The sequence below is a fragment of the Leptonotus elevatus genome, chromosome 5 (genome assembly GCF_054856555.1).
Source record: "Leptonotus elevatus isolate MCC_2025b chromosome 5, RoL_Lele_1.0, whole genome shotgun sequence".
Lineage (NCBI taxonomy): Eukaryota > Metazoa > Chordata > Actinopteri > Syngnathiformes > Syngnathidae > Leptonotus > Leptonotus elevatus.
Window position 1 is genome coordinate 12,786,260 of NC_141243.1, and position 12,629 is coordinate 12,798,888.

At 39.1% G+C, this 12,629-nt stretch overlaps 1 protein-coding gene across 4 annotated transcripts in view; it reads right to left on the reverse strand.

Moving 5' to 3' along the window:
• Nucleotides 1-11,571, reverse strand: part of ccser1 (coiled-coil serine-rich protein 1) — a 116,299-nt gene extending 104,728 nt beyond the window's left edge. For 3 of the 4 annotated variants that reach the window (XM_086076166.1, XM_086076168.1, XM_086076169.1), the window contains exons 1-3: nucleotides 5,511-5,643; nucleotides 2,539-3,508; nucleotides 865-1,252 (exon numbers count right to left, since the gene is read on the reverse strand). In XM_086076166.1, the coding sequence (XP_085932292.1) occupies nucleotides 865-1,252; nucleotides 2,539-3,508; nucleotides 5,511-5,518 (1,366 nt within the window). In that variant the 5' untranslated portion in view covers nucleotides 5,519-5,643. Of the gene's footprint in view, nucleotides 1-864; nucleotides 1,253-2,538; nucleotides 3,509-5,510; nucleotides 5,644-11,384 lie in introns of those variants that run through there. The other variant, XM_086076167.1, reaches the window with a different exon arrangement.
• Between the last annotated feature and the right edge of the window lie 1,058 nt (nucleotides 11,572-12,629).

The window sequence follows — 12,629 nt, forward strand, 5'->3', positions numbered from 1 at the left end:
TAATGCCATTTTAAATGAAATTTAAAACTAATGCCTATGTCCTACTACATATAGACACACACGCACAAACATACACATACTGTTTATATATTAGGGCTGTCAGTCGATTACAATTTTTAATTGTAATTAATCGCATGAGTTCCATAGTTAACTCAAGTAATCACACTTTATATCTGTTTTAAATGTAAAATAATGTTGTTTTTTTAAGTTTTTCATACTCCTATTAACATAAAAGTGGACAAATACGGCTTCAAAACACAAATTTGGCAGTATATTTTAGTTGACTGATACAGTAATTTAATGCTAATTAAAGTAAAGTAATTCATAGTTATTTAAAGTTCAAAAGGTATACTAAAGAGTTACCTGAACGTGAAAATTTGAACCATAGATTTTTGTTGAGGTAATTTTCTGCCACTAGGTGGCATTAGTGTTTAATTTTGTATGTTGGTGATGCTTTTTCCTTTACAAATTCTGAGCAATTGGTATACAAAACATGATGCAACTCATGGACTCAAGGCCATTTTGTAAATTACAACTACCAGTCTCCACAAATAAATAGATTGCAATGACATTTATTATTGCTTAATTGAGTTATAGCGACTCCAAAGCATGAACGTCAATTGTACTTAAATGCCTAATGCCTCTGGACATTTTATTGAATGCTTTTTAACGCCATTTAAAGCCTTAATTTGAACAAAATCCATTTGATGACTTGCAATGCTTTTTGATGACTCGCAGAAACCCTGTAAAAGGAGCTTGTTGCGGTGTAAACTTTGTTCCCCCGCTCTGTACTGATGCAGTTCATACAGAAGAAAAGTAGGAAAATGTCCTCTTTTAATAGTGCAAGAGTCTTTAGTTTCCTACCTGTATGTGGCTTCCTTAAGTGGCAGGACCTGGGTTCACGGCAGCCACAAAAGCTCCCCCTCTCGTGTACCGAGAGTGTGTGTCTCACCCTCCTCTCCGTCTGTTCCGGGTACGAGTGGCAGCCGTCACCTGTCGGCGCTCCCGCCTCGCTCTCGCTGGTGGTCTCGTTGTTGACCGGCTCCCGTCCCGGCGTCCCACTCCCGGCTTCCTCTCTCTCTTCCTCACGCGCCTTCCTCTTGTCTGGCGACTGTTCCTGCGGGGACGGGCGGGGTACGGCGGTCTCCGGTTCCGAAAGGGAGACGGCCGTCTCGTAGTCGGTGTTGTTGGCCGTGCTGGTGTCGGGGAGCGAGGGTTTCTCAGCGGCAGATGGAGCCGGGGAGAAAAAAACCTGAGAAGACGACGTTGCACTTTATCTTGCATGGTCATGTTTAATATTGTGACTTCAGGTGTTTATGTCTTCCTTTTTCTCAGCAGAACATAAAATAAAACTCTTGAATGATAGCACACAGGTGTGAAATGTGAAGGCCAGACTTTTTATGCTCTTTTCATAAAAAATACTTTTCATGCTTGGTGCTGGGGGCTTACACCAAATTTCATGCGTTTCACTATAAATATTCCATCTTTTAGCAGTTTTTATCTTTGTTCTTCACATCCAAGGGCACCTCAAGTCTGAGCTATTCTTTTCAAATAAATGCAGTTTCCGTGTTTATAAGCAGAACGTTTTATTGAACAGCAGAACCTCCAAAGGCAGCATGGTGGAATAGAGGTTAGGACATCTTCCTCTAAATTGTCTATAGGTGTGAATGTGAATGTGAATGCTGGTTTGTCTACATGTCTCTAGCGATTAGCCGGTGACCATTCCAAGGGATTCCTCATCTCTTGCTTTAATGCAGGTGGGATACACGCCAGTTCCCCAGAGACCCTAATTCCTTTAAGTATAAAATAGATACAGCCAAACTTGAAAGTTAAGGTTGTAAAATTTGGAGTTGGACATCAATTTCCAAGAAAAATACTGCTTAACTGTCACACCTCACTTAATAGCTTAATAGCTGAAGATAACGGCAAGTAGTCCCGTGAATGAATGAACAGAATTGTTGCTTCTGTTACGCAACATTTTATGCCCTTGGCTTTATTTAGGCAGGTTTCTACTTCTTTTATTTGTTTCCAGAGGATGCTCAGCCTAAGCACGGTATTGACCCAAAGCATTTGGGTCTTCTGGGACTGCTGTCGTCCACTAAAGTCCATATTTTCACATGGGGCATGACTGACGCTTTAGACCTAGCTAGCTAGCTTTACTGTATATGCTAGCCACATGTGAGTCTATGTTTGACATGACAGTAGAGGTTGATTTCATAGATTACCTTAATTGTTTGTATACAAATATAGAACTAGTGCCTACCTACTCAGAAAGTGTCAAACTAATATTCTTTAAATTTAAACTTAACAAAATCATGTCACTGACATGTTATAAAGAGATTTGGGAACTTTAAATGTTGGAAAGAAATGCACAGTGCATCTCATGTTCAATTCAGATACAACACTACATTTTTTACCCTGTCCTCAATCGTTTAACTGAAGAGAGTGTTTAACAGTAGTTGACGTCATGGAGCGGATTGTTGACTTTACGATCAATACAATTTAGCAAAAGCTGTCAAATTGATCTCAGAGCAGTACCTGTGAGGAGGAGAGGGTTCCGCTGATTGTCTCCGGGACAGATGGGCCCTCATCTGGGGTAGCGTCGGTGGTCAGTGCAGACACAAGGGCGGGTACAGGACTGGGAGCTGGAAAAGCCTCGGCCTCAGAGACGGAGTCCTCAGTGATGGGGATGAACTCAGAAGGGGTGACGGCCGTGGTACGGTCCTCTGATACTAAAGGAGACTGGAGGGAGCTTTCCAGGCCGCCGTCGCTCGGACAAGACCCCGGAGTCAGCACTCCGGTCCCCGGAGTCAGCACTCCGGTCCCCGGTGTGAGGGCGGTGGTGACGGCACACTCCGGATTATCCACTGGGGGTCTGTGGTGAGAGAAGCGGTGGTGGGCCGAGAGGGACTTGGGCAGCAGGTGCTTCTTGTGTCGCGACGAGCGCCTGCTGCTGTTGTAATCTTCGATAAAGCCAGAGTCATCGCCCTCGTTGACCGCCGAGCCGCTGAGGCAGTTGATGAAGACGTTCCGATTGGTTGCGGAAGAGGACGACGACGCCTTGTCGAAATCCTCCGTCTGAGAGCGTGTGATTTTTTTCTGCCGGTGGCTCCCGAAGCCGAACGAGTGTCGCGACTTAGGGTGAGCATCGCTAAAACCTGCCGACGGCGGCTGGCTGTTCCCGTTGGCGTCGGTGGTCTGCGCTGGCGGAGGGGGTGGCGCGAGGTTCAAGTTGACGAGTTGCACGCGAGGCTGGCTGCTCCGCTTGGCCGAGAAGCTGAGCGAGGGCGCGCGGAAGAGGCTCCGCCTTTTGCCGGTGCTCCCCGAACTGGAGTTGGTGCTGGAGGGAGACGAGGTGTGCACGCAGTTGCCGCCTGATGATGGGGACGACGGCAGCGAGTCCTGCCGCTTGCTGTTGCCCCGGCGGAAGATGGGCAGGCGGGAGACCAGCGTGGAGCGACGTGAGCCGGATTCACCCATCGATAGGCTGAGGCGGTGGTGGGGTAGTCTGCGGACAAAAAACAAACAACTTGAAGACAGAGAAGCTTCACATTCAGTGCTCCAACAAAAGCTTAGACTTGTTCTTAAACTGGCGTCCCCAGAGCTCCAAAGGCGTCGGTGAGCTGTGAGCTTGGGGGTCTGCAAAGTTATTTGCAATAGGGTTAGATGATATGGCCCAAACATTAAATCCTGATTTGTTGTCATTCTGGACGATTTTTACTGAAGGAATAAACACAACAAGCATTTCTTTATTAAAAAAAGATTTGATTTATTTAAAAAAATACAAATAAATCATGTGCAAAATTTGCAGACAACAATAACGTATACTGATTAATGGCTTGTGAAAAAAAAAAGAAGCTTTTTATAGCTTGTGTATAACTTGCTTAAATGCCACAATAAAGTATTTTGTAACTATTGTAAACACATCTTTTAAACTACCCATCCAGGATTCTGCCACTTATTCAAAATTACAACCCACACGTTTACATTTACATATAACAGAATTTAAGAACAAAGCCTTTAATAAGGCAGAAGAAAAGTATTTATTTACAGTATTTGCACTCCAATTTCACGATTTAGCTTATTTTCAAATTGTCAAAATTTTAAAATGGCGAATTAATGGAATTGATTAGATTTATTGCTAATTTGCAATACATTACAGTATTTTGTATCAATTACAAAATTGAATACCTACAAATGGGGACCAACTGACATAACAGACCAATTTCAGGTCACTCCCTTAGATTTGATTTGGCCTAATTAAAAATTATTGATAAGATTTTGACATATCACATAAATCTGGAATGCCTGCAGGAATAAAGTCCTATATAAAATGACTTTCTTTCCATATTAAGCTATAACCTTACCATCATAATATTCTGGCTTTCTGAGAAAAATTACAAATATATTAGTTTAGAAAATTAGGATCTTTTTATTCTTGAAAAAAAAATCTGACTTTAATCTCATCACAACTGTTTTTCTGGAAAAATAAATAATTTATTGTGAAATTTTCCTGAAAAAGCAGCAACTTTTAGTTCAAATGGTTTAAAGGTTTTCATAGTAGTTGTTTAATTGTAATAATTTGTTGCAGCCACACTCAAAAACAGTCTCACCCCCTTGGCCTCACTCTGACCCATTTCCCCCAAAGAAGCACTTCCTTCATAATGGACTGTTACTATAACAATAAATAGTATCTGTATACTGTAGGTGTAATGTTAAATTTTTTTGCAAGGTGAGGGTGCGCGATGAGTGTATAACAAATGATTGACACCTCATAAGTCTTCTGTCTCTGATTGGTTGTTTTTTTCTCGGCACAGTGGTTTCTTGTATATAAATTAAAGCCACAATACGGGGCCAGAGATGGCTGATTTTTTTTCACATATAATAACAATGTTGCCATTTCCATGTTTAATACATATGATGTAATTTAATCGCAATTAATTGCATTACTTCATTAAAATAACTCATGATTAATCACAAATTTTATATCTGTTCTAAATGTACAATTAAAAAAAACTAGGTTTTCATAATCTTGTTAACAAAAGTGGAGAAAAATGTGAAACTAATAGAAATAGTTCAAATGAATTTTTGACGTCTATAGCCGTCAATGGCAGTGAATGAGTTAATAATAGGTTTTAAATTTAAATTGACTTCTAATCATGCCTCTTTCAAATGTGGATAAAAAGCTGTTATTTGAGAGCGAGAGTAAGGACCTGCATTGTAAATCCAGCTAACATACATACTGCCAAACGTTTGTTTTCCCGCTGACAAGATCTTCTCCAAAACTTGATTCGGCCCAGATATGCCTCACGCTCACGGAGACATGGCCATGTGGGTTTTTGCAGTAATCCCATTAACACACAGACAAACATATTGCAGCAAACATTAACTTGCAGCTTACTTACAAGCCACGTTAACATTTAGCTATCAAACACACAAAAAAGAGAAAAAAGGTCAACCTGGGTTTACAAATCATTTGTAGTCACACAGCAAACAATTCAAATACTCACATTTTCATTATTTGCTGCACTTCATCAGCACAACACTCCCAAAGTAGCAAGGGAACAACTCGAGTGTTTTGGTTCTGATCTGGCCGTAATAAGCTTACTTTAACTCCCTGCGCTGAGGTGCCTCGGTGAGTGCGTCACCTCCTCCAAAAGCAAATTTGCTGCCAACGAGTCAGTTATTGCGGTCAGATCAACCCACATACCAAACGTTGAAGGTCACTCAAATGTCAAGTCGTATCGACTTCCAAAAGGATTGGATGGATTTGAGCGGTTAGCACCCATCCATCCATTTTCGGAGGCGGCGGATGAGCTGGAGCCTATCGCAGCTGACTTTGGACAACAGGCAGATTCCACCCTGAACTGGTTTCCAGTCAATAACTGAGCGGTTAACATATTGCTCCAAAAGGTCAAAAAATGGAGATGATTATTATTGTGCAGTTGACCTGGACAATGCACTCTGGCCGAGAACCCTGAGACAAGAAACATCCTCGATCTGATTAAACACAGATTACAGACAGATTGAGAGCGCAGGTTAGGACCGGTGAACGGCTACTACTTGAAAGGCTCTTGATAAAGTCTTGAAGAAAATATGTGACAGATTAAAAGGTGTTGACATTACAGCAGCAGAACACTTATTTGTTCAGTTTCACTCACTTTTGCAAATTTCTGGTCCAGTATTGTGATCCGTCAGTCTCAATTTGAATTCTGTCGGAATCTGAGTCTGAATTTTATTGCTCTGTATTTGTGACGTGCAATGACAATGCTTTCGATTGAATTCACACTTTGTTTTGGATTTCTTTGTTGGAGTGACATGGCATTTTCTGAATGTGACATGGACCGCCTTGGCTCAATACAGATTAGGGAACCCTGGTTTCACCCCAACCACAACACCACCAGCCATGACAGGGTATGCGAGGTTCAACATAGGGCACCCCCTGGACTGGTCGCCAGTCAAACACAGGTCTAGACATACAAACACATTCACACTACCAGTCACACCTATGAAGCTAACATACATGTTTTAGGAATGTGGGAGGAGTGCCTGGTGAGGCAGACGTGCCAACCACAATTCTACCACACTGGTTGGTATGTTGGTTAAAGTGCTGGAGGATTTATGGGAGCACACTGCCATGTTTCTAATGACACCATATGCTAACAGATTATCTTAGAATCGTCTCCCCTTGCACTCGCACACACGAACGTGTAAATATAAACACGCACGCACACACAAAAACAGTCAATAAATCACACGCCGACTTCCACCTTGCTGCGTATTTAACATGAATAAATGTTATTTACGTCAGTGTGTGCGTTTATATGGGGTGTGACTCGATGATCTTCCATAACAGGTTTGTGACGTATCGCTCTGAAGGCAGGATGCATACACATGCTTGCATCTGAGTAACTTCATCAAACTTCAGCTACGGCAAGCTGCTTATCCTTTGAAGCCACTTAGCAGACATGTAATGGAGAAGGGGAAAGAAGGTGAATGCAAAGCAATACTGTCACCTTCTGGTCTTTAATTCATTCACTGCCATTGACGGTTATAGACGTCAAATATTTATTTTAACTATTTTTATTAGTTAAACATTTTTTTCCACTTTTGTTAACAAGAGTATGAAAACCTAGAATTTTTTTTAATGTACATTTAGAACAGATATAAAATTTGTGATTAATCGTGAGTTATTTCATGAAGTCATGCAATTAAATACGATTAGAATTTTTTATTTTATTTTTAATAATCTTTTCTTTTTAATAGTAATTAATCGCATGAATTCAATACTTACCTCATGATTAATCATGCATTTTATTTATGTTCTAAATGTACAATAAATAAATAAATTGTTAAGAGTATGAAAACCTAGAAAAAAATGTATTGTACATTTAGAACAGATATAAAATGTGTGATTAATCGAGAGTTAACTTGTGAAGTCATGTGAATAATTACAATAAAAAAATTTAAATCGCCTGATGCCCCTAATTTAAAAAAAAAAAGAAGAAAAGATTAGTTAAAAAAATTTGAGGGATCAGGCAATTAAATGTTTTTATTGTCATTAATCGCATGACCAATAGTTAACTTCCGATTAATCACAAATGTTATATATTTTCTAATTATACAATAAAAAAAACTAGGTTTTCATACTCTTGTTAACAAAAATGGAAAAAATGTTAAACTAATAGAAATAGTTCAAATGAATTTTTGACGTCAATATCCGTCAATGGCAGTGAATGAATTAAAGTGTTTTACTGGAATAAATTGTAGTGTTTAAGTGTACAGACCCCAATCATTGCAGCGGATTCACGTGTTTGGATTTTACTGCTCTCCAGGAGTTCAATAAACATCTGAAAAGTGCATAGGGCATTACAGTAAGTAAATATACTGTGCGGTTGCTCACTTTATTGTTTATGTACTGGACTGTTCGCTTGCCTATATGTCACAGTGTCTTGTGGCGGCCTCGCACATAAAAAAAAAAAAAAAAAGCCAAAGAAAAAGAAAAAGCAAAACACTACCACAAAAAGATCCACACAGGGCTGACGTCACACATGATGGTTTCAAAGCAACCAAAATATCAGAAAAGGCTCTCTTTATATGCAGTACCACAAACATATTGTTAAATGACTACTCTGGTATAATTTTGATGGCTGCTTACAACATAAAAAAAAAAAAAAACATAATTCATGCATTGCAGCCGACACCCTGTCGGCTGGCACAGGCCCTGTATTGTTTGTGGTATCTGAATTCCAAACAGTGACTGAGCGCTTCAGATGTTGACCACACATTGGGGAAAAACAAAACAACAGCAATGGTGATGGGCAATATAACAACAGATAACAAAATTCTGCTTATGACAGTAAGAAGTAACTATGCAGAGAATTTTAAAGACGAACAATGGTGAACCGGCACCAGGACTTCCTATCCAAACAGGAAACGCCTTTACATGAAGCTACTTGAAGTTGTGACTGAGCATGTGCTTGAACGCTCGTACATTTTACAGTTTGACCAACATTAATATAAAAAAAAAAAAATGGATGAAGAAACTGACTGCTATTCTTTTTTTCTTTTTTTTTGCAACTGTCCAATACTTTGTCCAATTTGAGATGATGGCCACGTAAAACACTGAGCAGAATTATCAGTTACTAGTTAAATATTTCTATTTGTTCTGTTGAGCAATGAATGGTTATTAGCATTGTTATGGCTTTAGTTATGGTCTTCTTCTACTTCCTGTTTCTTTTGTTCCCATTGACTTTAGCTTGATAGGAGTCAGAACCTGAGCTTTTCGGTTTTGATTTGGATCTTCTGTGACAGCGTCGTAAGTTTGTAAGCACCAAGTGAAGATGTAGCCTGCTACATTAGCTTGCCGTGCTAGCTTAGCAGTTGATGTAAAAGCACATTTTTACATGTATTACTCCTTTTAATCGTTCAAGTTAAGAGTGTTACAGTTGTTTAAAAAAGCACTATAATCGTGTCAGTTTGGTTTACTTCGACCTCTGCTTCTCACAGTTAATAGTAATGCTAAAAATGTTACAGTTAAAGATGCCTTTGGAGGTTCCACTGTACACGTCAGTACACTTGGACTAGCTAATGAGACGCAATACAAAGGCTGTGTCAAAAAGTCTGTCTTCGCGGAGCTAATAATGTTCAGACTCATTACACTTAGAGAAAGTGAAAATGGAAGCAAACGAGGCCAGTCTGGAGGAACTTTTGTCCTTTCATCCATTAAAAGAACACATAGTTCCTTTTTTTCACAATTTTAAACGGTTCTCACTCTCAGGCGTCCAAATAAAAGTTCGCCAACATTCCTAGGTCAAAAGGGACATATTATGGGAAATTGACTTTTTAATTGCTTGATACAAATTGCTTGGCAATCAAGTGTGAAATTAAACAACGAAGACAATCTTTTGTAATCTGCCCATTTCTGAAAATGTGTCCGTGAGCGAGCCATTCTGAATTTTGCTGAATTTTAAAGTTAGCCGATTTACATAATAAGCGCCTTGTAGCATGATAGCATCTAGGGGTAATTACAAACATAAAGAACAGCTTTTGACACGTTACAAATTCAACTGCACTAGTAGGGAAGAATTGACTCAATTAGTCAAATAACCTGCCAGGGTTGACTTTTTTTCCACCTGGGAATATGTGTGACATCATGGTGCAAAGGTCCCCAGCAAACAACGGCCCAGGGGCCATTTTCTGTAGCCCTTCGACGTCTTCTAAAAATAACACCTGACGTGACCCGTAGACACAACCCGCAAAGCCATGAAATAAAAATGAGGAGGTTGCGACACCCACGTCTCCCACAGCTGCGACATCCATGACAACTGCTACTGCTAATGATAATAATAATCAGCAGTCAAAATAAATATATTATATAAACAATACATAATTAGTGTGTTTATTACAATTAAAGTCGAAGAATTTCAAAGTGATTTGCTTGGCAATGATTTTTGCTTCAATCTATAGATGTGCAAGGAATTGTAATGATCTACGCCAGTCTGACTCGCTAATGCTAATTAGCGTGCTACTCGCGGCACTTCACTTTTATCACTCAAAAACGTCTCCACACTGCAAAAAAACAACTTTTATTGGAATAACTTGATCGGGACTTTTTCCTTCTACTCTCTAATGTGATTACAACTTAACAGTGAATTAGACCACACTGCCCCTAAGTGGCCAAATAGGGTACAACATGAACAGCGCTCCAAATAAAGGCACACACAGACAAAGGCAAGACAGTATTAAATAATTTAAATAAAATCTATTTTGGGACATTTAGAATCGATTTTGAATGATACTAAATGAGAATCGCGATTCTTGTGAAAATAAAAAAAATTGGCACACCCCTAAAAGAGACTGTTTTGAATTTGGATTATGTTTTTACTTATTTTTATTTCAATGTTATTTATTTAAATTTGCATAGTTAAAGATCTGTGCGTTGGCCAGTTAGCCTGGCCATCACATGACACTGAGCGACAAGAAGAAGAAAAACACACACTTTCGGTGTGCTCTGACATGTTCATATGATATATGTGTTTGTCCATGGGTGTGTCCATATAACGACTTCCTGATTAGGCTACCTGCATCTCATTTTCATTGGCTTCCAGCTCGGGCTGCACAATATATAAAATAAATATTGATATCACGAGATCAGCCCATGCAATATGCAAATTGCAAAGACTTGTGGAATTGCATGCTTTTTTCTGAATTTGACCAGTCAGACGCCAACTTAAATGTGCATCACCGCTCAATAGTTAAATATTATCTAGGGTACAATTAACTACAGGCAGCAGGCAAGACTATTCTTCCGCTTCATCAATCAGATTGTTTTTGTTTGTTGTTGTAGTAACAGTAAACGAAGACAGTTTGCGGAAATGGATCAGAGACAGTAGGCCTACATTTTAATTAAGCTAAAGTTGCCAGAAATGTAACAAATGCATGGACATTCTACTTAAGTACGTTTGTAAAGTATTTGTGCTCCTTTACATTACAAGACTGCGAATGACTCACAGGAAAATTCCCCAAAAATGTTAAGGGGGCGTGTACATTACTAACGAGGGTTGACTGAATGTATGTGATACCTTCGGGCTCAGCCCGCCTGCCTGCCAGCATGCGCACCTGCCCGCCTCAACAAACCCCTGGAGGCCGCCTTGGCACCGCGACACGGGCCGCTACTTAATTCAAGCAACCGCTTATCACGTTTTGCTTGAATGACAGAAGACATGCACGGAGCGACCTTGCCGAGTGCGGCTAGGCGTCGACCAAGACACGAGACGATAACGCGACATTATCGCCGAAATCAAATGTCACAGGTGTTCAGGAGAAATAACATAAACCGGGAACGGTGCCATTGCAGCTAGCTGGCCGCTAGCTGGACGTACCTTTCAACGGATTCCCAGCGCCTCTCCGGCTCGGCTCATAGGGGCTGTGTGAAGCCTCGAGGCGGCTACTTGACCCGGGGGATGTCGGTGGCGTGGCGGTATCAGCTCGAGATAACGTCGTTGTTCCACTTCACCGACGTGTAGCGGATCATTTCCTTTCCTCCTGCGTCTTGATCGTCTTCCGCGTTGAGGTGACAGCGGCGTGACGTCACTACCCAGCCCCGCCCCTACACTTGCTCATAGTCATGAGCCTCGTGCAGGTAGATTGTGATTGACAGTTGAAGCCGCCACGACGAAGGACATCATAATTAAAAACTTTCATAATAAAAACATCATGAAATGTAAAAGATATAGGAATAGAAGTAATTCGGTAATTGTTATTAAATGTATTGAATTTGTACTCATTCCAATATACAAATAATCATCCTTTCATAATACTAAAATATTAGAAATACATTATATTCATGCAATATATAATCGTCATTTAATAATAAAATATTTAATACGGAAACTATAAATCAGTAATCAATGAATATAGAACATATTAATATAGTATACTAATACAATATGTATAAAAATGTGATTAGATTAAAAACAAATTCATTATATTCATATGCAATATCAAATAATTAAATGAAATAAAACAAATGTACTTCAATGCATGAAACTCAATGCAGTAACGACAGTAAAATAATAAATGTTTTATGTACATAGAATATAATCAAATTCAATATTAAAAAATGAAATATAAATCTAAAAATAATTAAAATTTATCCAGAGAATTAAAATAAAAAATAATGTACTTAAATGTATGTTTATACAATAAATACATGATTAAAAAAATATTGTAGCGAATAAAAACATTTAACATAAATGTATTTATACAGTAATACAGTATCATAATCAATTGTCAATTAGTAAAAAAAACAAATGTGAACCCAATACATTCCAATATTATGTGGTGCCACCAAAAATGTGTACCAGTGATGGAGAAGAAGAAAGGTCTGATAACCATAAAACAGGAACTTATTCGGCCTTCATTACATCCAAGTCTCTGGATGCTTAATTAAATGTCGTTACATAGGCTATACGATGCATACTAATTTTATTAAGATATTGCAATTAATACAGAATCCAGTAATTCTATTAACCTATATATTTACTAATACTCTAAACACCGTCCTTGTATGGCAAGTAAATAGCTATTTTAGCTTTATGATGCAGTAGTTCACTTTTACTTTAAGA